The sequence below is a fragment of the Oncorhynchus keta genome, chromosome 8 (genome assembly GCF_023373465.1).
Source record: "Oncorhynchus keta strain PuntledgeMale-10-30-2019 chromosome 8, Oket_V2, whole genome shotgun sequence".
Classification (NCBI taxonomy): Eukaryota; Metazoa; Chordata; class Actinopteri; order Salmoniformes; family Salmonidae; genus Oncorhynchus; species Oncorhynchus keta.
The window spans coordinates 3,511,716-3,536,434 of NC_068428.1; the positions used below are offsets into that span (position 1 = coordinate 3,511,716).

The following is a 24,719-nucleotide window of genomic DNA, read 5'->3' on the forward strand; positions in this document are numbered from 1 at the left end:
CTGAGGAATAGCAGGCTAGAATACACAAGATCTTTCGATGATGTGTGTGACCTATCTAATCAAGTTTTGTATGGGAAAGTTTAGATATTAATCCATTACTTTGCAATAGTGAATTCACGAGCAAATGGATGGCTGACTTATGCTTGATACTGTAGTAGTGTCCGATCCAATTAAAATACATTCGTTAGGTGGCAATATAAAAACCAGTAGCTAGCTGTTCCTCCATGAAAAACGAATACCTGGGTAAGTAGCCTATGAGGAAAAATAGACATGCATCTAATTGCAGTAACTGAACTACACATTTCCAAACATAAAAATATTGATTGAACAAGAACATGTTTTAGGAAAGAAAGGTTTTAAGTGAGGTGTTTTTTTCCTTTGATATGGTTGGTGGAGAGCATAATATGTATTGTCTGGGGACAGAGTAGGTGGAGTTACTTTTGAACATGTGTGAAGACTGTCACTGAAAGGACTTGGTTCCATTGATCAGTGATGCATTAACAACACACCAAAGTGCAAATGGAGTGGTTTCAAGTGTTGGGATTTCTTGGATTATTTGTTGTTTTCAGTGGAGCCCAGAACACACCAAGGTATGGGGAAAAAAATGGTACTTCAAAAGTATTCTAGACAAATGTATTTGCAATCCTATACTTTTTCCATTATCAAAGCTCGTTATCGAAGATCCTCTATATTTGTTGTTATAGAGGAATAAAAAAAATAAAAAAAATTGCCTCCCTTATTTTCAAAGTTCTCTAATCCTCTTTTCTTTCAGGCCCAGCATGGCCCCCAGCCCTTCATACCTGATCTCTGTTCCGAGGGTCCTAGGGCCTGGTGTCCCCTTCACACTATCAGTCACTATCCTCACCAAGGCGGTGGAAGTCCAAGTCGTTACTGAGATTGTTAATGGTAATAATACTGTTGTCACAGAAACGACCACAATTCAAGGAGGTAAGACATTATTTTAAACTCAACTTTTCATATTTCTACAACTGTTTATACGCTAAATGTTTGCTTGAATTTTGTTTCACACGCCAAGCAGCAACCTTGACATTTCGCTAAAATGATGTTGTATGATTATCAGTGCTTTAACTCAATTGATTATGACTCAGTCGATGATAAACATCTCTGTTTCTTTATGCCATTTTCTTCATACCAGGTTCGACTGAGCTGCTGGTTCTTTCACCGGTAAGAATGTATTCTTCTCAAATGCTTATACAATATAAAAACAATTCATGAAATAAAAGTAGCAATTAGATGCCAAAACTATCATCTATACATGGTATGAATGAAGATACACATTTACATGTTATAGTGGCAGTGATGTTGTTATCATTTTGGTTACTTGAGTTGTAATTCCCCCTTTCAAAGTAGAGACAGTATTTTTATAGTATGTGCTGTTGATCACAGTATTGTTGGTCACATGCACATAGAAAATCCCTCTTCAGTGTTGATATTCAACTCTGAGGTTCCTAGCATAAAAAAAGGGTTATTATAAACCACCACAAACATGACAAAGTAAGTCGCGTTCGAAATATCACCGTCCACCATTGTGTCTGAGATAACAGTACACCTTAGCCTTGACTCGTGTCTGTCAGAATACTTGAATACTTCTTCTTCCTGACCCTCTTTGACCTTTGACCTATTCTGCTACCCCCCTCTACAGATCCCCGACTGTGAACTGAGCTATTGCCACCCCTACACGTTGGTGGTCAAGGGCTATGTCGGGATGGGCAATATGGTGTTCACCAACTCTACGGTCCTGCGTTTTAACCCCAAAAGCTCATCCACGTTTATTCAGACAGACAAGGCCAACTACAGGCCTGGGCAGGTTGTGAAGATCCGGGCAGTGTCCATTTACCCAGATGGCAAGCCATATAAGGGCAAGATAGATATTATCATTAAGGTGTGTGTTACTGTTACCATGTCAAGTGGGTATTGTATGAACATTCAGTGTGGTAGTGATAGCAGGTGGATGGAATGGAAACTTGAGATATGAAACTATGATGGCCAGTTGATCATTCTCATTTCCTTTTATGAACGCTGTGAGCCAGGATCCTAAGGCAAACATGATCCGGCAGTGGTTGTCATTTGACAGTGTTCTGGGTGTTCTGTCCAAAGAGTTTCAGCTGTCTAAGAATCCATCCCTTGGCAAGTGGACCATTGTGACTTCTGTCAATGTAAGTCCTCTTAAAATTTGAAGGACTATGCTAACGTTTTGCTGCTCAAAACATTGAGTGGTTATTATAGCTTTATTAAGGCTTTTCAGGGTTATGCAGGCTATATATTTCATCTTGGCGATATTTCATCTCGTTAACAGATGGCCTTGGGGCTTGAATGTGTTTTTTGTCTGCAAATCTTCAGGAATAATTGACACTAAATACTCATAATAAATGAGTGTTATTTAAAAAATGTGTCTTCACTGAAACGTGTCTTCTGCGAACTATTACACAAAGACAGCCTCCCTCATGTTGTTTTAATCAAGGGAGAGTAGATAACTACAACAAAACTGTCCAGACATTTTAAAAGTCTTCCTGTAGGAGGGCTAGAAACAAGCAGTACATAGTTCATTGTGCTGAAATGTGGTCACCTCTCACATTTTCTCTCTGTCTTGCAGGAAGTTGTGAGTGAAAACCAATTCAACGTGGAACATTATGGTAAGATCGCTTTCATCAACGTTACATCATTGTTAAACTTAGGGCTCCTGTACCTTTTCCATACGTTCTGGTTCCTCCCTATATTGTTCAGAACAAAGGTAGATGACCCACCAGGGGATACTCACTGATGCTCTCTCATTTTGAACATGACTAAAGCTGAACTATTTACTCAGACATTCAACTAGAGCTAATAAGCTATACATTTCCCATTTACATAAGCCAAACACATTCAATAAGGTACATTTAGATTGGTACATAGCATTTACTTATTGTGTACTTCAATATACATTACATATACAAAAGTATGTGGTCACCCATTCAAATGAGTGGATTTGGCTAATTCAGCCACACCCGTTGCTGATTCGAGCCCACAGCCATGCCATCTCAATAGACAAGCATTGGCATTAGAATGGCCTTACTGAAGAGCTCAGTGACTTTCAACCTGGCACTGTCATAGGATGCCACCTTTCCAACAAGTCAGTTCATCAAGTTTCTGCCCTGCTAGAGCTGCCCCAGTCAACTGTAAGTGCTGTTATTGTGAAGTGGAAATGTTTAGGAGCAACAACGGCTGCCGTGAAGTGGTAGGCCACACAAGCTAACAGAACGGGACCGCTGAGTACTGAAGCGCTTAACGTGTAAAAATCGCCTGTCCTCAGTTGCAAGACTCACTACCGAGTTCCAAACTGCCTCTGGAAGCAACATCAGCACAATAACTATTCATCGGGAGCTTCATGAAAGGGGTTTCCATGGCCAAGCAGCTGCACACAAGCCTAAGATCACCATGCGCAATGCCAAGCGTTGGCTGGAGTGGACTAAAGCTCAGCAACATTGGACTCGAGCAGTGGAAATGCGTTCTCGGGAGTGATGAATCACGCTTCACCATCTGGCAGTCCGACAGATGATTCTGGGTTTGGCGGATGCCAGGAGAACGCTACCTACCCAAATGCATAGTGCCAACTGTAAAGTTTGGTGGAGGAGGAATAATGGTCTGGGGCTGTTTTTCATGGGTCGGATTAGGCCCCCTAGTTCCAGTGAAGGGAAATCTTAATGCTACAGCATACAATGACACTCTACGATTCTGTACTTCCAACTTTGTGGCAAGAGTTTGGGGAAGGCCCTTTCATGTTTCAGCATGAAAATGCCCTCATGCACAAAGCTAGGTCCATACGGAAATGGTTTGTCGAAAATTGGTGTGGAAGAACTTGACTGGCCTGCACAGAGCCCTGACCTTAATCCAATCAAACACCTTTGGGATGATTTGGAATACCGATTGCGAGCCAGGCCTAAATGCCCAACATCAGTACCCGACCTCACTAATGATCTTATGGCTGAATGGAAGCAAGTCCCCCCAGCAATGTTCCAACATCTAGTGGAAAGCCTTCCCAGAAGAGTGGAGGCTGTTATAGCAGCAAAGGGGGGACCAATGCCCATGATTTTGGAATGAGATTTTAGACGAGCAGGTTTCCACATACTTTTGGTCATGTAGTGTATCTTGAATAAAAATAAACATTTGGAAAGCTTTTGCTGAGGTTTGTGTGTGATTGTAATCGATTTCAATTAATGTTCTTTGTGTTTGTTTCAGTGCTGCCCAGGTTTGAGGTGTGGATAGAGGCTCCCAGTGTCCTTCATCACGATGATACTCTCAGGGGCGTGGTCACTGCTAAGTAAATCAGTTTGATAACGTTTCACCTTATGGTTTGAACAAGGCTATGTGTTTTGTGCACACATACTTGAAGAAATAGTGTCTTATAAGCCCATATGGGCTGGGTGCGAAATGGTGTATAGCACTGAAAATTCAATCAAAACTATTTGGTTCCGATCATTTGAAGCTCCCACTGCAGCAAGAGGGATTGTAAATCTACTCTCTCTCTCTCACAGATACATGTATGGGAAGCCTGTACGAGGTCACATGAACATAACCTACTTGCATCGTTTTCATGACATCGGTGTGAGTTCTGATGATTATAAAGAGGTAAGTTTGCCCCCCGCCCCCCTCCCAAATGTCATTTGTAGTTTTAGTCTTATGAATCACATAAGGGATCCTGTTGGCATTTGAATGACATTCATGAAACCTGAAGTGGAGATCTCGAAAAGATGATTAATTGTTTGTCATTTTATATACAGATTTACGGCTCGACGGAGTTCTCTTTTGATGTGCCTGACTACCAGGTCATGTATAAACGATCTGCAGACAACATGTATGAGGATTATGAGAACGATGAGTTTCTTACCATCATAGTTTATGTCACAGAGTCCCTGACAGGTAATCATACAGTTATTTCAAACCATATAAGTTAGATTCTGTACACTCATTTCTTATTGAGAATGAAGAATAACGCTCTCATTCAGAGTCGACTGTTACTGATCTATAGAATCTGTTGTTTGTTGATTTTTAAGGACTGACCTATCACAGCACTATGGAGGTGGGTGTGGTAAAATGTAGGTATGACCTTGCCTTCCATGGATACCCCAGCTATATAAAACCCTCTTTGAACTTTACCGCTGAGGTAAGCAAAATTACAAGTCTATAGAGTATTGTTCAGTTGCGTGGGTGTGGAAATAAATGTTCATCTTTCCATGACCAAATATATTGGCGCAGCTCTGACAAAAGTAGGTTAAGTAGCTTTTTCACATTTTGTATTATTGCACCTGTTTTCATGCAGAGTGATCAGTGATGCATGAGTAGGGCATATCATGGTTTCAGACTACCTCATATCAATGCCATGGAAACAAACATACTACTATAAGTGTTTGTGCCATACCCAGGACCTACAGAATCCTGTACGACTCCAATTCTCATCACAGAAAACATTAGAAGTCATTATGATCTTTGGAGTATGGATGTCATGTCCTGAAACACGTTTAGTTACAAACCCCTTGTTCTTGCAGCTGAAAATATCCACGTACAACAAGTGGCCCCTGACTCGAGAGGATCAGGGGAAGACTGTTACAATCTCCGTAACACAGCAAAGGCACAGTCCATGGAGCTGGAAGTTGGACGACTTGGGGTTAATGCTGCCTCGTGTGCTGCTGAACTCTACTGGTCCTGGCCTCCCTCCAATGCCAGATGAGATACCAGTCCAGACAATGGTTTTACCTGTACCTGCAGACGGGGTCATCCCCATTCACATACAGCTCTCAGATAAGGTGGCAACACTCACTGTAGATGTAAGTGGCAATTTCAAAATGACTGTTTCAAAATCACTGCCAACTTCCAACAATGTAAAGTATCTCTCTTTGTATTGAACTGTACCTGGGTTAGGTACCGCAGTACGTGGTCAAAATAAAGATATGATCATTTGTGATAATATTTAATATTTTTTAGGCTTCATTCAAGGACGGCTATAAGATGCTACAGGTCTATAGCAGCTACAAGTCCCCCAGTAAATCGTACCTGCAGATCCAGAAGTCCCGTTCAACTCCACAGGTAAATCTCACAGGGATGGTTAAGACATCCAGTGATTAAATACATGTTACCAAATGAATTTGTCCCTCCTAGGAGATTGAAGGAAGTCATGCTGAGACTGAGGCCCTAGATGTCATAGATGTGTGAGATGCTTTAGGCTTGAACACCTTTTGTTCTAAAAAATGGACCATTTCATAAATGCTAGCAACATGGCGAGATCCTCGTGATATATTTACTCTAAGTGATAAACCAAACTTTGATTTTCTGAAGGTTGACGTCCCGCTCCAGTTGACACTGCAGAGCAATTTCCCATTGAAAGAGTTTCACTACCTGGTAAGTACCTCAAGCAGTTTACCTGTCATATAACGATACCTTAAAAGATTGATCTTCATGTTAATCTCATCAGTTAGTATCCAAAGGTCCAGCATTCTTCTCTCGTCTCCCCTGTTTTCAGGTGATGTCCAGGGGACAGGTGCTGTCTTCTGGAAGAGGCAGCTCTTCTTCCCTCACCCTGACCCCACAGGAGTCCTGGGCTCCCTTGGCCTGCATTGTCGTGTACTGTGTACATTCAGATGGCGAGATCTTCAATGATGCACTGCATGTTCCCATCGCCCAAGATCTAAAAAACAAGGTAGTTGCCACCCGCTGTTTAACTTTGAACATTTGTAGTGCTGCGCCAGTTCAAGGTGCAGATTGAGACCCCCGCTGCCCTTCATCAAATCTCTCAACTGAAATCGTTGGAATAAGTAGCAGTTAACCTAGCAGTGTAGTCATTCATGATCCTGACTGTGATATTCTGCCGCTGTATATCGTGGTGTGACCTCTCTCTGGCAGGTGTCTCTGAGCTGGAGTGAAGACAGGGCCAGGCCTGCTGATGAGGTGTCTCTCAAGGTGTCTGTTGCTGAGCCCGGTTCACTGCTGGGGATCCTGGTGGTGGATAAGGCAACACGCTGGCCCCACTCACACAATGACATCACCAAGGACATGGTGAGGAAGAGCAATGTTGTAAAAGGAAAAATAACTGCCTAAAAACATGCGTGAACTTGACTGCCACAGAATTTCAGTAATATAAGGAAAATGCATGTAAGCAGATACTGTATGTACTTCTTGTTTTGAAAGACATTGTTTTTTTTTCACAAAAGAGTGCGATCCATTCTGTGACCTTGGACTAGATAGTACCAGTGATGACACAGGGATGGGCAACTTTGTTGGGGGTGGGGGTCACAAAAAAATCTGAATTTACCCACACATCTAGTCAAACCATTTTACTGGCCCCCATCTTTTTATTTAACCTTTATTTAACTTGGCAAATCAGTTAAGAACAAATTATTATTTACAATGACGGCCTAGGAACAGTGGATTTTTACCTTGTCAGCTCGGGGATTCGATCTAGCGACCTTTCAGTTACTGGCCCAACGCTCTAACCACAAGGCTACCTGCCGCCTTGAAGGTGGAGATATATTTTTCCTGCAAATTTCCTGCAATCCTACACATTTTGCCATGGGGCAGAGAGAAAATGTTTGCAGTTTTAAAGTCAGTTTACTGCAAATCTACACATTTTGCAACTGTATAACACATTTAATGCAATTCTACTCATTTTGCCATGGGGTACAGACATTTTTGCAGTTTTTAAGCTAATGTCTTGCAATTCTACACACTTTGCCATAACTTATGCCATGTTAATATTACATCTGAGTGAGAAGGACAAACTAAATCAATGGGGGCCCACTGGAGGTCAGGTTCCCTGGGCACATGCACGGTTGGTATTCGGCCAACTTTAATACAAGTTTAGATAGCTGGATAGACTAACACACCAATCAAAATATTGTTAGCTGACATGGTTAATTGAGTGACTGTCAGTAACTGACATAACATGAGAGAAGCTACTGATGCACAACCACATTTCTAAATTGCACCTGGTGTATTCTACCATTCTAACTCTCAACAGTAAGTTGAGACCCATATTGTTTAGTTTTTTTATTGTTGTTTCAACCCTCTTCTATCCTCTCCTCCTTTCCTTTCCTGTCCTCCCTCACCCCCCTGTCAACAGTTCATGGATCAGGTGATATTTGGAAATTGATCCGCGGGCGTACTAAAGGGGGGAGCTTTTTGTTGTTTTGTGATTCCCTTACAGCTTTTCATCGTCTGACTTTAATGTGCACCACACATATTTTTTTATTTGATTTATTTCATCTTTATTTAAACCAGGTAGGCCATTTTACATGATATAATATCCCGTGCAACTACACCTATGAATCACTTTCTATTGCCCCCACCCAAGTATCGGTCAAGTGTAAACGAAGTCACTATGAACTGTCTGTTTTGAACCTGACCAAACAGGTTTTAACAATGCATTATATTTTTGTCTTTGGCTGTTTTGTTGTGCTGTCTAGGTTGTAACAGTAGGAGGCTTTAGTGAATGGTGGTGTTTTTTCTCAGGTGCTGGAGGAGATGGCAGAGTACGGCAGAAAGACGACAGGCGACATGAGAATGGGAGATCCCTACTCCATCTTTACGGTGGCTAGCTGTGACCTTGACAGGCATATCAGATGCCATAACACCATCACACATACTGTATATCACATTCCTAGGAAAATTTGCATGTTTCTTATGCTCTTTGTGATCTTTGCTATATCCCCAGACATCTGGCATCATGGTTTTGACAGATGCCAAGTTGGAGAAGATGGGGGAGCAATTGAGACCTCAATTTCGTAAGCTCAGATATAACGACCCAGAAAGCACATTGTGATTCCAGTACGCCTATGTGCAGTATTTGTCTTGGCTGTATTGACCCCCGTGTTCCCTACAGCAGGGGAGGGAATCCAATTGTTTGGAGATGAGGGGGATGATATGGAACAGGAGGAGCAGGAGCCTCGGGAACGCAGGGACTTCCCTGAGACCTGGCTGTGGCTGGACACCAACACAGGGTGATGGACAGGAACCATGGTCCACAATACGCTGGCACACACACACACACACAGACACACACACTTTAATTAAATGTGCATTAATTCTACTTTTACTGACAACATGCATTTCATTATCTTGGTCACAGGGATTCTACCACAGTTGAGTTTCCTCTGACTTTACCAGACAGCATTACTACCTGGGTAGCCACTGCCTTTGTCATGTCTGCTGATCTGGGCATAGGCATCATTGAGACCCCTGCAAAGGTACTGTACTATACCCTTTAGAAGAAAAGGAAAAGCTGAACACTCTTATAGTGCCGATGCAATATTTATTTACCAACTTTTCCTGTACTATATCTTCACACACGCCCTGATCTGCATTGTTGGCGCCGTACAAGTCATTGTTCATTCCCAGATAGACTTACTCTACTTTACTCTACTCTACTTTACTCTATGATACTCTACTTTCATGTACGATACTCTACACTACTCTACTTTCTTATACAATACTCTACACTACACTATATCTTATACTTATACAATACTACAATACTATCTACACTACACTATATCTTATACACTACTCTACACTACACTACTCTACTTTCATCTCCGGTACTCTACTCTACACTACTCTACTTTACTCTACTTTTGTCTACTCTACCCTTCTCTACTCAACTTTCATCTACGAAACTCTACTCTACCTTCATCTACTCTTCTATATACCCTTCTCTACTCTACTTTAATCTACAATACTCTACTTTACTCTACCTTCATCTACTCTATTCTACTCTACTTTACTCTACTTTACTCTACCATTTTCTACTCTACTTTCATCTACGATACTGTACTGTACTCTACTATACCCTCTCTACTCTACTTAAATCTCCTCTCCTCTCCTCTCCTCTCCTCTCCTCTCCTCTCCTCTCCTCTCCTCTCCTCTCCTCTCCTCTCCTCCCCTCCCCTCCCCTCCCCCTTGTGTTTTCAGCTCACAGTGTTCCAGGACTTTTTTCTGTCCTTGAATCTACCTGCTTTCATCATCCGAGGAGAGCTGCTGGTCGTGGAGGTCACTCTCTTCAATTACCTCGAACAGGATCTCGAGGTGAGCTGCACTGTCTGGCATCAATGTGCCTGTCAGATGTCTCTGGCATAGCCAACTTTGATATTGAGAATCTCTCACTACAGTCAGTGGTGTAAAGCACTTAAGTACAAATACTTCAAATAACTACTTAAGTCGTTTTTTGGGGTATCTGTGCCTTACTTTACTATTTATATTTTTGACAACTTTTACTCCACTGCATTCCTAAAGAAAATAATGTACTTTTTATTCCTTACATTTTCCCTGACACCCAAAAGTACTCGTAACGTTTTGAAGGTCTAATTCACGCACTTATCAAGAGAACATCCCTGGTCATCCCTGCTGTCTCTGATCTGTCAGACTCACTAAACACAAATGCTTCGTTTGTAAATTATGTCTGAGTGTTGAACTGTGCCCCTGTCTATCCGTAAATTAAAAAGTTGTCTGGTTTAAGAAATATTTAATGATTTAGACTTTTACTTTTGATACTTAAGTACATTTCAAAGCAAATACTTTTAGACTTTTACTCAAGTAGTATTTTACTGGGTGACTTTCACTTTTACTTGAGTCATTTTCTTTTAAGGTATCTTTACTTTTACTCAAGTATGATAATTAGGTACTTTTTCCACCACTGACTATAGTACATCTAACAGTATTTATTTCCTTTTTTGACACATTCATCATAACATATTTAAGCAGTAAGGCCCGAGGGGGTGTGGTTATATGGCCAATATACCACGGCTAAGGGCTGTCCTTAAGCACGACGCAAAACGGAGTGCCTGGATACAGCCCTTAGCTATGGTTTATTGGAAATATACCACAAACACCCAAGGTGCCATATAGCTGTTAAAACTGGTTACCAATGTAATTAGAGCAGTAAAAATAAAGGTTTTATCATACCCGTTGTATAAGGTCTGCTATACCACGGCTTTCAGCCAATCAACATTCAGGGCTCGAACCACCCAGTTTACAATTACAAATAGAATCCTGTAATGGAGTTGCAGCCAGAACAAGAATGAACCAGTTTGGATGTTTATATGCTAGAGGTCACAAAGCATTGTACCTATTAATCCAACAGGGACCTATCCCAGGAATATCACTCCCCTCTATGTGGAGCAGGACCCAAGACAATTCCTTTATCATAGTTCTAATCTGTAATATTGTTACGGGACAAACATCTGGGGGTAAAGAACAGTTTGTTTTACCTCTAAATACATTCCATGTCTTTTGAGAAGCGTGTGATGTGATCTGGGCGACTTCCATTTCTTCCCTTTCTCTCTTTGTTTGCTCTTATTCTCCACTTCCAGGTGATGGTGATTGTTTCCCAGAGTGACTCGTTCGAGTTTGTCTTCCCGGACAATGAGGAGCTCTCTATGGCCAGTACACGTACTGTGTCTGTGGGGAGTCAGAATGGGACCTCTGTTTTATTTCCCATCAGGCTACTGGCCCTGGGGGAGATCCCAATCTCAGTCGAAGCCAAATCGTCTGTGGCCTCTGACGCCGTCCGCCGGATGGTTCTGGTCAAGGTACAGGTCACAAGTTTCACTTTACTTTGATGAACGTACAAGTCAGCGAAAGCAATTCATTTTTCTCCTAATTGGAGTATCAAATGAATGTGTTAGTTATTTCAGCTCAAACACACAAATCTCATTCTTATTAAACTTCTTCAAAGGACTTTTCAGTCTCACCCAGGTTGTATTGCATATTATTGTTCCTTTGTGCGTAATAACTTTTCGTCCATGTTGTTTTGGTAGCCTGAAGGACTTGAGCAGTCTTTTTCGAAGACCATGTTTCTGGAGCTGGTGGGGTCAGAGAAAAGGCTTTCCAGGGAAGTGGCGTTTACCTTCCCTGCAGATGTTGTGGAGGGCAGTCAGCGAGCACAAGTGACCGCAGTCGGTACGTAAACACATCCAGCTTGGCCTCTTCCGCTCCAGTCACAAGCTAGTGACCAAAAACTCATTTTCGATGGTCTTATAACGAGCACGGTCACAATATATTAGACCTTTTTATCACCACTTTACCCCTATAAAATGTCGAGGCGAACACTCTTTGAAAACACCGAGAAAAGAACGTCAAGCGAAGACAAAGCCTTGAACACGTTGAAATCATAGATTTCTGTGGAAAACAAGGAGATGTTTGGCAACGTTTCGTTCTCTTTTTATGGTCAGCAGCTGTGTGAGTGTTTTCTTACCCTTCGGAGAATGGAATCCTAAAAGGTGTGCTGTCACTCTAGTCAACCTGTCAATCTAGCAGCCTACTTTGGATGCTTGTGTTTGTTGTCCGGTAAACATGCTTGCTGTTTTAAGTGGCAAATCTTGTAAATATGTCAGGGAAGAGCAAGTCTGGTTGTCACTTGTTTGACGAATTGTTTGTCACCATATTAAAAGAAAGCCCTTTTTTTTTTCTTCTTTACTTGTTAAAAGTTGTCACCACGTGGGCTCCTTTGGATGTTGACAGGCCGTAGAGATCTTATTCAATTGTTAGTGTTCTAATTTCCTAATTCTTTGGGATGAGCTGTCTCAGTCTGTGAGAGTTAGACCAATATGTCATTTCTCATGATTTCTGTCGTCTTTTCTTCATTTTCCTTCTTGGTGGAGAAGGTGACATCCTTGGACCGTCCATCACGGGCCTGGAGTCCCTCATCCAGATGCCTTCTGGTTGCGGGGAGCAGAACATGATCCACTTTGCTCCCAACATATATGTCATCCAGTATCTGACCGCGTCTGGACAAGCTGACCACGATACCTTGATTAAAGCCACGTCTTACATGATGAAAGGTGCTAATAATACCAACTCATGCCATTGTGCGGAAATTTGTATGATGAAGATGAATACTTAAACCTTTTTGTCCCTTATCCATGTAGGTTATGAACGTGAACTGTCCTACCAGAGAAATGACGGTTCCTTCAGTGCTTTTGGGGATAGTGACTACTCTGGAAGCACATGGTGAGAAAACTTGGCTTGTGTCTGTCTGTCTGTCCGTCCGTCCGTCCGTCCGTCCGTCAGTAACCCTGTATCCACGTTTTCTCTCTGAAGGCTCTCTGCGTTCGTACTGAAGTGCTTCCTGCAGGCGAGGCCCTTCATCTCCATTGATGACAGAGTGCTGGTCAGTACTGCTGCCTGGTTGGGGGCCCAGCAGGGGAATGATGGGGCCTTCTTGGAGCCCGGCCGGGTCATTCACACTGAGCTCCAGGGAGGCCTGGATGGCCCTGTATCTCTCACAGCCTACGTTCTCATGGCTCTACTGGAGGATGACATCTACAAGGTGGGAGTCATGCTACCATTAGATTCTGTGCTACACTATTTGGTTTGTTAAATCTGAGCCTGTTAAATCTCTGTGGTTGACGTTTTCTCTGTTTCTATTATTCAGAACATGTATGCGAGCCAGGTTTCCGGGGCCCTGGTGTTTTTGGAGACCAGGCTTGCGTTAGGCATCTCCAGTAACTACAGCCTGTGTCTGACCACCTACGCTCTGACCCTGGCCAACAGCGAGAGTGCAGAACGAGCGCTGGCACAGTTGATGGGACGAGCAGAGATGAAGGGTAAACACTTGGGGAGTTGGATGGGGATGGATGAGACACCTCTTTACTAAGGTGCTGGTTACATCTAAAAACATTTCAAGAGGAATTTAGAAAACACACAATTGTTATTTCTTGATTAAACTTTCTTGATTTCTGCATTTTTAATAGTATGTTATTCTATATACAGTTGAAGTCGGAAGTTTACATACACCTTAGCCAAATACATTTAAACTCGGTTTTTGACATTTAATCAGAGTACAAATTCCCTGTCTTTGGTCAGTTACGATCACCATTTTATTTTAAGAAAGTGAAATGTCAGAATAATAGTAGAGATAATGATTTACTTCAGGTTTTATTTCCATTCCCAGTGGGTCAGAAGTTTAAATACACTCAATTAGTATTTGGTAGCATTGCCTTTAAATTGTTTAACTTGGGTCAAACATTTCGGATAGCCTCCCACAAGAAGTTGGGTAAACTTTGGCCCATTCTTCCTGGCAGAGCTGATGTAACTGAGTCAGGTTTGTAGGCTTCCTTGCTCGCACACGCTTTTTCAGGTCTGTCCACAAATTTTGTGTAGAATTGATGTCAGGGCTTTATGATGGCCACTCCAATACCTTGACTTTGTTGTCCTTAAGCCATTTTGCCACAATTTTGGAAGTATGCTTGGGGTCATTGTCCATTTGGAAGACCCATTTGTGACCAAGCTTTAACTTCTTGACTGATGTCTTAAAATGTTGCTTCAATATATCCACATAATTTTCCTTCCTCATGATGCCATCTATTTTGTGAAGTGCACCAGTCACTCCTGCAGCGAAGCACCCTGACAACATGATGCTGTCACCCCCGTGCTTCACGGTTGTTATGGTGTTCTTCGGCTTGCAAGCCTCCCCCTTTTGCCTCCAAACATAACGATGGTCATTATGGCCAAACAGTTCTATTTTTGTCTCATCAGACCAGAGGACATTTCTCCAAAAAGTACGATCTTTGTCCCCATGTGCAGTTGCAAACCGTTGTCTGGCTTTTTTATGGCAGTTTTGGAGCAGTGGATTCTTTCTTGCTGAGCAGCGTTTCAGATTATGTCGATATAGGACTTGTTTTACTGTGGATACAGATACTTTTGTACCTGTTTCCTCCAGCATCTTCACAAGGTCCTTTGCTGTTGTTCTGGGATTAGAAGACAGAACGCGTCTCCTTCCTGAGCGGTATGATGGCTGCGTGGTCCCATGGGGTTTATACTTGCGTACTATTGTTTGTACAGATGAACGTGGTAACTTCAGGCGTTTGGAAATTGCTCCCAAGGATGAGGTCTTGGCTGATTTATTTTGATTTTCCCATGATGTCAAGCAAAGAGGCACTTAGTTTGAAGGTAGGCCTTGAAATGCATCCACAGGTACACCTCCAATTGACTCAAATGATGTCAATTAGCCTATCAGAAGCTTCTAAAGCCATGACGTCATTTTCTGGAATTTTCCAAGCTGTTTAAAGGCACAGTCAACTTTATGCATGTAATCTTCTGACCCACTAGAATTGTGATACAGTGAATTATAAGTGAAATGATCTGTCTGTAAACAATTGTTGGAATAATTACTTGTGTCATGCACAAAGTAGATGTCCTAACCGACTTGCCAAAACAATAGTTTCTTAACAAGAAATTTGTGGAGTGGTTGAAAAATGAGTTTTAATGACTCCAACCTAAGTGTCTGTAAACCTCCGACTTCAACTGTACAGCGCAAGCCTTGTCTTCTAAATGTTGATGTAGTTAATTTGTGTTTCCAACCATTACTTCCTCTGTTTGCAGACAGTGTTCCATCCTGGAGTTCATCAGGCATAGGGCTTTCTGAGTCATGGCAGCCGCGCTCCGCAGACATCGAAATGGCTGCCTACCTGCTGCTCTCCCTCCACAAGCTATCCAGGCTGGAGGAGGGCTTCAGCCTCATGAAGTGGCTCAGCCAGCAGAGGAATTACTTGGGAGGATACAGCTCCACACAGGTAAGGAAGGAAGGGTCGGTATCTGATCCCATATCAGCAAGGCTGGTTCAGAACATATGCATTTCAAGGGTCACTGTGGGTCAGTGACGAAACCCAGATCTGTTAGACTTGGTCAGAATAGAAGCATTTAAAGAGTCAATCTCTGAGTCCAGATCAGTTAAGTTGGCTCAGAACATACTGCATTCCAGTTTCACTGAATATAACCAAAAGGAACATTCACAAAACCCAAAAGAACAATCCTCTAGTTTAGTGTCTATGGGGCCTGTTCTGTGTCAGTCGCAGGGATTGAAATGGAGTCCCTCAAGTACTGTGAGGCACGTTGTGATAAAATTGACCACTTTACCCAAAGTCCCACCACGGACAGAGTTAGGGTATAACAAGATATTAGGGGCCCAAGGGCTTACAAGAGATACACAGTGAAGATAGGAGTAAGGATCAACAGGCTAGATTGAGCTGGCATGCAGCTACCCGTAGAGCTGGAGAGAGGATAATAATAACCAATGGGGAAGAGGGAACAGCTGCTCTGTCTGTGTCAAATCGTTAGGGAGACTGTCTTTGGCTGGCTGGGCTAAAAGAAAAGTTATTGTAAGCAGCCCAGTTCGTGCTCAGACACTCAAACAACATCCAAAGCAAAAAACAGATATTGGTTTCATTCTGTGGGAATTGGCATTCATTTATTGAAAGGGTTTTTCCTGAAAATGGCCTCTTCTTGCCTCCACATTTGGAAATGAAGTCTATGGCTGTCCAAAATGGTACCCTATTCCCCTTCATAATGCACTATTTTTGACCAGGGCTCTAGGGCCCTGTTCAAACGTTGTGCCCTATATAGGGAATAGTGTACGATTTGGGACTCAACCGGAGTCTTGCTGCTTTATTGTCCCTTTCTCTCCTCAGGATACAGTGATAGCCCTGCAGGCCTTGTCTGAGTATGCAGCCTACAGTGGGTCTCAACTCATCAATCTCCACATTACCGTCAACACAGCACCCTCAACCACAGTGGCCAGCTTCCACATCAACTACACCAACTATTTGCTATACCAAAGCCGAGAGGTAAAATGAAAATATCCCCATTCAAATAAATATCTAAAAACGGTCTACCGATAAAGAACAAAGCAGCGCATGATTTGTTGGTGACACCTTAGTGATGATGTTGCAACTGATTGCTGTGATTTACATTTCAGATCGAGACAGGCAGAGAGGTACGCTTAAAGGTTTCTGCCAAGGGCCAAGGATTCGCTCTGTTTCAGGTACCGATAATCTTAAATGTACTTGATGTCACGTCTGCCAGCAATTTCCATCAATCTCAATAATGAAAACCTGTCACCCTGGTTTTATGATCATAATAGTAACCCCACCATGCCGAGCAATGTTGCGTCAGTAAGAGATTACATGACATTACAGACAAAAGCTAAGCCACCCTTGCTGGGCTATTGTAGCATTCACATGAACCCCATGACATAGAGGTTGCCAGTGCCTAGAACATTGTAATTATCAAGGTACAACACATGAAAACAAAACGCTCAACTGCTGTGAATGATTACACAGCCTCCTGCATCATACCAATGACTGAACTCATATCAAAAGGATAAGAAGTAACCAAAATATATAGTAAAAATGTCCTCTTTGCCATGTTATTGAGTACAACTATTTCATGCTGACACTGTCTGATTGTGTCCCAGGGAGTTTATGGTGGAGCCTCCTGCTGGAAAGTGGCCTGTAGTCTCAGTCTTCTTGACCTGTTTTCATCCCTGTGAACGGGCTGCAATAAATCAGCCCGTAGTCATTTTGAAGAAAACAATCTGTCTGTCAGTTAAACAATGGAAATGAAACTTGCCTGTAAATTGTTTTGCTTTTCCTGTCCTTTATTTATATCTCTCAAATGATTTGTTTCTCTCTCTCTCTCTCTCTCTCTCTCTCTCTCTCTCTCTCTCTCTCTCTCTCTCTCGCTCTCTCGCTCTCTCTCGCTCTCTCTCTCTCTCTCTCTCTCCCTCTCTCTCTCTCTCTCTCTCTCTCTCGCTCTCTCTTGTGCTCTCTCGCGCTCTCTCTCTCGCTCTCTCTCTCGCTCTCTCGTGCTCTCTTTCTCTCTCTCGCTCTCTCTCGCTCTCTCTCGCTCTCTCTCGCTCTCTCTCTCTCTCTCGCTCTAGATTAATGTGTTTTACAATTTAGAGAGCAGATGGTTGTCACGGAAACGGAGAGACACTGCACAGGAGGCTTTTGATTTGCACATAGAGTTGTTTGACACTAACATGTACTACATCCATCTTTACATTTGCACAAGGTAAGGGCTAGGGTCTGGCTTGGTAACACACATTTACAACTTAAAAATGAAAAACAAGAGAGACAACTCTGTTTTTCAATCGCCTGCTGTTAAATAAGACAGATATTGGAAAGGACCACATGGTCTGGCGTGCCAGTATGCTACTAAAGGTTTAATACCTGCCACGTTTGAGACAGCTGTTTATGTATTTTTCTCTTCCAGTCTGTTGAAGGGCCAAGGCATTAACCAGACTGGCATGGCCATTCTAGACGTGGGCCTTCTCAGTGGCTTCATCTTGGCTCAGGATGGCATCGAGACCAACGATCTGGTTCGGAGAGTGGAAACGCCTCCGGGGAAAGTCATCCTCTACCTGGACTCTGTAAGTGTTACTATTATATATATATATATATATATTTCGGAAGGTATTCAGACCCCTTTACTTTTTCCACATTTTGTTACGTTTACCTACCGCCTTATTCTAAAATGTATTACATTGTTTTTTCCTCCCTCATACACCCAATACCCCATAATGACAAAGTGAAAACATTTTTGCTAAATAAAAAATAAATAAATATCATGTTTACATAAGTATTCTGACCCTTATTACTCAGTACTTTGTTCAAGCACATTTGGCAGTGATTACAGCCTTGTCTTCTTTGGTATGATGCTACAAGCTTGGCACACCTGTATTTGGGGAATTTTTCCCATTCTTCTCTGCAGATCCTCTCAAGCTCAGTCAGGTTGGATGGAGAGCGTTGCTGCACAGCTATTTTCAGGCCTCTCCAGAGATGTTAGATCGAGTTGAAGTCCGGGCTCTGGCTGGGCCACTCAAGGACATTCAGATACTTGTCCCAAAGTCCCTCTTGTGTTGCCTTGGCTGTGTACTTAGAGTCGTTGTACTGTTGGAAGGTGAACCTTCACCCCAGTCTGAGGTCCTGAGTGCTCTGGAGCAGGTTTTCATCAAAAATTTCTCTGTACATTGCTCCGTTTATCTTTCCCTCGATCATGACTAGTCACCCAATCCCTGCCATTGAAAAACATCCCCACAGCATGATGCTGCCACCACCATGCTTCACCGTAGGGATGGTGCCAGGTTTCCTCCCGACTTGATGCTTGGCATTCAGGCTGAAAAGTTCAATCTTGGTTTCATCAGACCAGAGAATCTTGTTTCTCATGGTTTGAGAGTCCTTTAGGTGCCTTTTAGAAAACTACAATCGGGCTGTCATGTGCCTTTTACTGAGGAGTGGCTTCCGTCTGTCCACATTAGGGCCTGATTGGTGGAGTGCTGCAGAGATGATTGTCCTTCTGGAACGTTCTCCCATCTCCACAGAGGAACTCTGGAGCTCTGTCAGAGTGACCATTGGGTTTTTGGTCACCTCCCCCAATTGCTCAGTTTGGCTGGGCCGTCAAGTCTAGGAAGAGTCTTGGTGGTTCCAAACTTCTTCCATTTAATATTGATGGAGGCCACTGTGTTCTTGGGGACCTTCAATGTTGCAGATATTTTTTGGTACCCTTCCCAAGATCTGTGCCTCGACACAATCCTGTCTCGGAGCTCTACAGCTCCTGTCTCGGAGCTCTTCGACCTCTTGCCATGGTTTTTGCTCTGACATGCACTGTCAACTGTGGGACGTTATATAGACAGGTGTGTGCCTTTCCAAATCATGTCCAATCAATTGAATTTACCACAAGTGGACTCCAATCAAGTTGTAGAAACATCTCAAGGATGATCAATGGAAACAGGATGCACCTGATCTCAATTTAGAGTCTCACAGCAAAGGGTCTGAATACTTAAATTTATACATAAATAAGGCATTTCTGTTTTTTATTTTTAATACATTTGGAAGAATTTCTAAAAAACGTTTTTTTGCTTTGTCATTATGAGGTACTCTGCGTAGATTGATGAGGGGAATACAAAGAAAATCTATTTTTAGAATAAAGCTTTAACGTAACAAAATGTGGAAAAAGGGAAGTGGTCTGAGTACTCTCCAAATGCCTTGTATATATCCTCACCTCTTCCCCTCCGCGTGGTTCTGTTTGTCTATGTGTGGTGTGAGGTGTGTCTTCTACTACTGTACTGTGTGGCATGTCTACTGGTTCATGTAACAAGACCGTCAATAGGATATACCCTGTGGCACTCTCGTTCAGACAATGGCGAGGAGGAAACATATCCCTCATTGAGATAGATCTTGAAACTCTTGAGTACACAATAGGTACTCATTATAGATATGGAGGCCTTGGAAACATTAGTCAGAAGTCAAAACTTGCGTTACATGACCTAAAGTTCACTGTTCAGCAGGGAAACCAACTCTCGTTTTATTTCTCACGTTGACTCTCAGGTGACGACAGAGGAGATGTGTGTGAAAATCCCTCTAGTCATGGACTTCAAGGTTGCCAACGTCCAGGATGCAACGGTTCTCATCTATGATTACTACGAGCCCAGTAAACAATACTTAAGTTTCGACGCACATTCAAAACGAGGCATGAGATTACTTGGTGGACTTGGTGCCTGTAAACTAATTGTTTCCTTTCTTGTCTCATACAAAGGGAGGAAGACGGTGAGGACATACCAGTCCTATTGGAGGCATGACATGGACGCCTGCTCATTCTGTGGGGAAGACTGCAGCCAGTGTAAAGGACAGATGGCCTATGTGTCTAACAGTATATCTGTCTCCCACCATTGCCACCATGTGGCCACTCTTGCCTGTTCTCTCCTTGTCCTCCTGGCCTGCAGCTTGTAAAAGAGATCTGTATAGACTTTTGATACCATTTAGGTTGTTTAATAATAAATAAGTGGAAACTGTGATTTTACTGAATAGGTTGGGGAAGTGTGAGTTTTTTTTTTTTTTTCAATCAATGTTTTATTAAATCTCGCTCTGCAGTATATTTTGTCTTAGGCATCTCAAAGTCATGCACTGGAATGTTTGTAAATACTGTTTAGAATTTTTTATTGGACTTTTAAGTGAAATATAAATAGAGGTACCAGAGCGCAGAACATTACCCAGGTCGTTGCTGTGAATGAGAATGTGTTCTCAGTCGACTTACCTGGTAAAAATAACAGATAAATAAAAATGACAGGCATATTATGCATTTATTTGAATTCTTCTTGTTCTTCTATTTGAATTCTTCTTTATTTTAATTAAGTCTTCATCACTTTTAAGGCATTAATGAAAAGTACAATATAGTATTTCACAATTAATATAATGACTGACTGTCACAATCTGACATGTCTTCATATGTTGGGTATGAAAGTGTACAATGTAATATAAAGTATGTTGAATAAAGAGAAAGACACCCTTCTCTGAGAGTAGACTGACTGACCTGAGAGGAGTTGAGAGCACTTTAGTAATACAGGTGTAGGATCTTAATTGTATCACCCTGTTGTTGCAGGAAATGTCCTGCACAGTAGGAAATGAAAATGTTTAGTATGTTCAAGGTTTAAAAAGTATTCTAAAGTTTGTAATTTCCACTTAAACATGTCAGACTTGATTTGCCCTAACTAAAAATGTATCAACCCCTCCAAAAATATCCATTCATTATAATCCACACAATAATTCACATTTCCTGTTGCTGCAGGATTATTTTCCTGCTGTGACAAACTGGTCAATTTAAGATCCTACACCTGTATATACTCAAGTGGCTGGCTACTGGAAACGGCAGAACAGATCAGACAACAAATAGTTCACAACACCAGTCACTCATGCAGACCTACTCTCTGGGATTTAATTACCCATTGCAGAAAGAGTGGAGTTTTAAAGATCCAATGCAGCTGTTTTGAACTCAATATCAAATCATTTCTGGGTAACACTTAAGTACCTTACTGTGATTGTTTTAAATTAACATTGTTAAAAAAAAAAAGTTTTTTAGCAAAAAGCTATTTATCAAGCAAGAATTTTGCTAGGACTCTTCTGGGAGTGGTCTGAGTGACCTAGGGGCCTAATTTGAGGAGCCTAATTTGAGGGATATGTAACCTGAAAACTAGCTGTTATTGGCAGAGAGGAGGGTGAACTCTCTTTGTTATTGGCCTATTAACTTATACCACCTGTTGATGTAGCCAGGTGGCCCAAAACCCGACCCACGCAAAACAAGCTGAAATTTCAGGCAGTCTCTTCAAACAGCTCTTACCTTAAAAAAGGGCGTTATCGTCATTATCGTAATTTCACAGTATTGTAATGAAACAGCAGGGAGCAGGTCTCGAACACCTCGGCCTTTTAGCCCGAGGTCTGGCGCGCTATCGACTGTGCTGCAAAAGCATGCTCGTGCGGCAGTCAATATCCGCTCTTATAAACTCAGGATCGTTACAGTATTATTCCAATCTCATAGTATGGAAATATACACAAAACGCAGGAAATCGCGCTTTTGACTGCACTTTAAAGACAATATTGACCCATTTTATATTGTTTTGTGCATCTCTGAGCGATGTTCCGTCGATTCCTGGCGTCATTTCTTGTGTTCATGTGTATCTGAGCGAGCCGTTTAAGCAGACAGAAATACAGCTGGTATGATAAGTTTTGCTCACTGTACTTCTGCCTGCTTGAATAGCTCAGATACACATGAAAACATGACATGACAATGGAAATCGATAGAACATCGCTCACAGATGCACGAAAACAATATATCATTCAAAACGGGTAAATATTTTCTTGAATACAAGCAAGCTGTCTCCATGACGATGAATTACAACAATCACACTGCTCGTACTGGACGCAGAATGAGAAGAAGAGAGAGTTACGTGAATAAGGTGATAACATCTTTTTTTTCTCCATCGGCACAAGAAAATATGAGTGGGGTTGGAGAGCTGGCCCTGACCGAACAAAGTCAAGGAACCAACCCGCTGGGCACACACTGGTTGAATCAACGTTGTTTCCACCTCATTGTTAGGAAATCACGCTGAATTAACGTGGAATAGACGTTGAGTTGACGCCTGTGTCCAGTGTAGTGTATGACGTTAGTCTATTAGGTCATTTTTGACCTCATGTTCTGGATCCTTTGTAATATTCGTAGTTCCTTTGAGGGTTTTCTGGGTCGATGGATGCCCTCTGGTCCTTGGCATGCTGTTTCACACTGCTGTTTTTATTTATTGGCATTCCTTCTGACAGCAGGGGAAACACTTCTATCACTACATACTACTCCTTTGCTGGTAGTGTACTTCCATGGCAGATATTGGTAGAATCATTTTGTTACGATTCTTCGATATTGTACTCAGTACCACAGCATTGTAACGCTGATTACTCAGAAAGTGTGATGGATGTTGTTAATTCCTATAGTTTTGCAGAGTTGACACATCTACCCTGTTGATTATGTAGGATTATTTTAAGTCACTGTTTTGTAGTTCTCAAATATGGTGAATCTGTTGTTTTGGAATAGTAAGGGTCATTTAATATCTGTCGAGCTACTTTTTTTATTTATTTTTTAACTCTGTGGATTATCTACCTAGTTACTATTTAGCTCTACCTTGCTCTATTCTGATTGGTCAGATGTAGGCTAATCGTTGGGACAGAACAATAAGTAGTTGAGTTGATGCATGGATGTGAATATGGTCAGCTCAAAAGAGAGATCGGTGTCCATCCAGTGTTTTGTCTATGGAGAGTAATCCATCCATCATCTAAAGAACCTTCAAACTACTATACAATCAAATAAGCCACAAGGTTCTGTATATGTGTAAATGTCAATGAGCCGAAGTGTTGCTTCTTCCAGAGGAGGGGAACCCTGTCTTTGCTTACCGGTACCTGAGGCCTTGCAGGCCTGGGTCTGAACTGGACATATCATGGGCTCTGATCAGCACCAAATGGCACAGACAGGGCTTTACTTTGGGTGCGTCTCTCAATTAGGTCCGTCCAAAAATCACTTCCTGCCCCTCAGCCTGCCTCTGATCTCAGTTAGGGGGGCGTCCCAAATAGCACCCTATTTCCTATATACTATATCCTATTTTTTCCACAATTTGTTAGGTTACAGCCGTATTCTAAAATTGATCAACTTGTTTACTTAGTCCGTTTAAGAATAAGGCTGTCACGTAACAAAATGTGGAAAAAGGGAATGAGTCTGAATACTTTCAGAATGCACTGTAGTTAGGAGGTGCTTCAGGGTATAATCAACAGTAGAAATGGGTCTGAATGTCATCTCCCACTGTTAACAGAACAACATTGGACTCAGTCGGAGATACCGGAGATGGATGTCATGCTCAGGAGATATGCCTTCAGAAATGACCAAGGCAACCAGGGAGTCCTGAGCAGCCAAACCAGGAAGCAGGGCAGTTAGAGGGATATTCAATGCAGCTGTGAATTACAGAGGTGTGTTGTGGACTTTGGACCATATGTTACTGACTAGAGCATGCAGCACTTTATTTCATAGGCTCTGTTCCAAATGACACCCTATTACCTATTTAGTGCATTACTTTTGAGTAGGGAAAAGTAGTATACTATATGGTGAATAAGGTATCATTTGGGACGTAACCATAGTAATTACATTGGCTTTGATAGCAACTTGCCTGTTTTTTCCAGCTTTATCATGCACACATTGCAGTACTGTTCAGTATGGAATAACACAGTGAGGTTTATGTCTGCAATAAGGACACAAGAGGACGGGTTGTTTACTTGTTAGTGTATCTGGTCATGAGAGACTGACCTCTGGTTCCAACGAGGTCCAACAAAAAGGGAAGATACGTCCCTGTAAATAAACACGTTTGCTCGCCGCACGCCCAACCAGAAAATCGTGTGTCTAGACCTTGTGGGAATATAAACACAATAAAGGCTGAATATTTCCTCAGTGGAGAATCTTACTCTACACAAACACAAAGTTCTGGTTCATCGTTAGTCATTCTAAATAGAACAGACCCTCTTGTATAGCCTACATCTCTCCACCCCCACTGACACATGTAGCACAGACCACATTGGTCATTCCCTTGGTCA

At 42.1% G+C, this 24,719-nt stretch overlaps 1 protein-coding gene across 3 annotated transcripts; it reads left to right on the forward strand.

Annotated features, from left to right (window-relative positions):
* Positions 1–10: 10 nt before the first annotated feature.
* On the forward strand, positions 11–20,901 carry cd109 (CD109 molecule). 3 transcript variants are annotated; one of them, XM_052523370.1, is made up of 33 exons: positions 11–243; positions 773–948; positions 1,157–1,185; positions 1,664–1,903; positions 2,052–2,177; positions 2,615–2,654; positions 4,237–4,318; positions 4,533–4,626; positions 4,779–4,917; positions 5,052–5,161; positions 5,544–5,822; positions 5,980–6,081; positions 6,331–6,393; positions 6,515–6,691; positions 6,895–7,047; positions 8,500–8,577; positions 8,702–8,771; positions 8,870–8,987; positions 9,116–9,233; positions 9,958–10,071; positions 11,355–11,573; positions 11,802–11,943; positions 12,648–12,824; positions 12,912–12,993; positions 13,084–13,312; positions 13,418–13,589; positions 15,367–15,557; positions 16,452–16,607; positions 16,739–16,804; positions 17,702–17,835; positions 18,037–18,193; positions 20,151–20,253; positions 20,359–20,901. In XM_052523370.1, exons 2-33 carry the CDS (start codon positions 780–782, stop codon positions 20,550–20,552), a joined length of 4,323 nt encoding a protein of 1,440 aa, XP_052379330.1. In that variant the 5' UTR covers positions 11–243; positions 773–779; the 3' UTR covers positions 20,553–20,901. The 3 variants fall into 3 exon arrangements, with proteins under 3 accessions (XP_052379330.1, XP_052379331.1, XP_052379332.1); XM_052523371.1 differs by having other exon boundaries at positions 8,873–8,987; XM_052523372.1 differs by having other exon boundaries at positions 20,151–20,225; positions 20,359–20,523.
* The last annotated feature ends 3,818 nt before the right edge of the window (positions 20,902–24,719 follow it).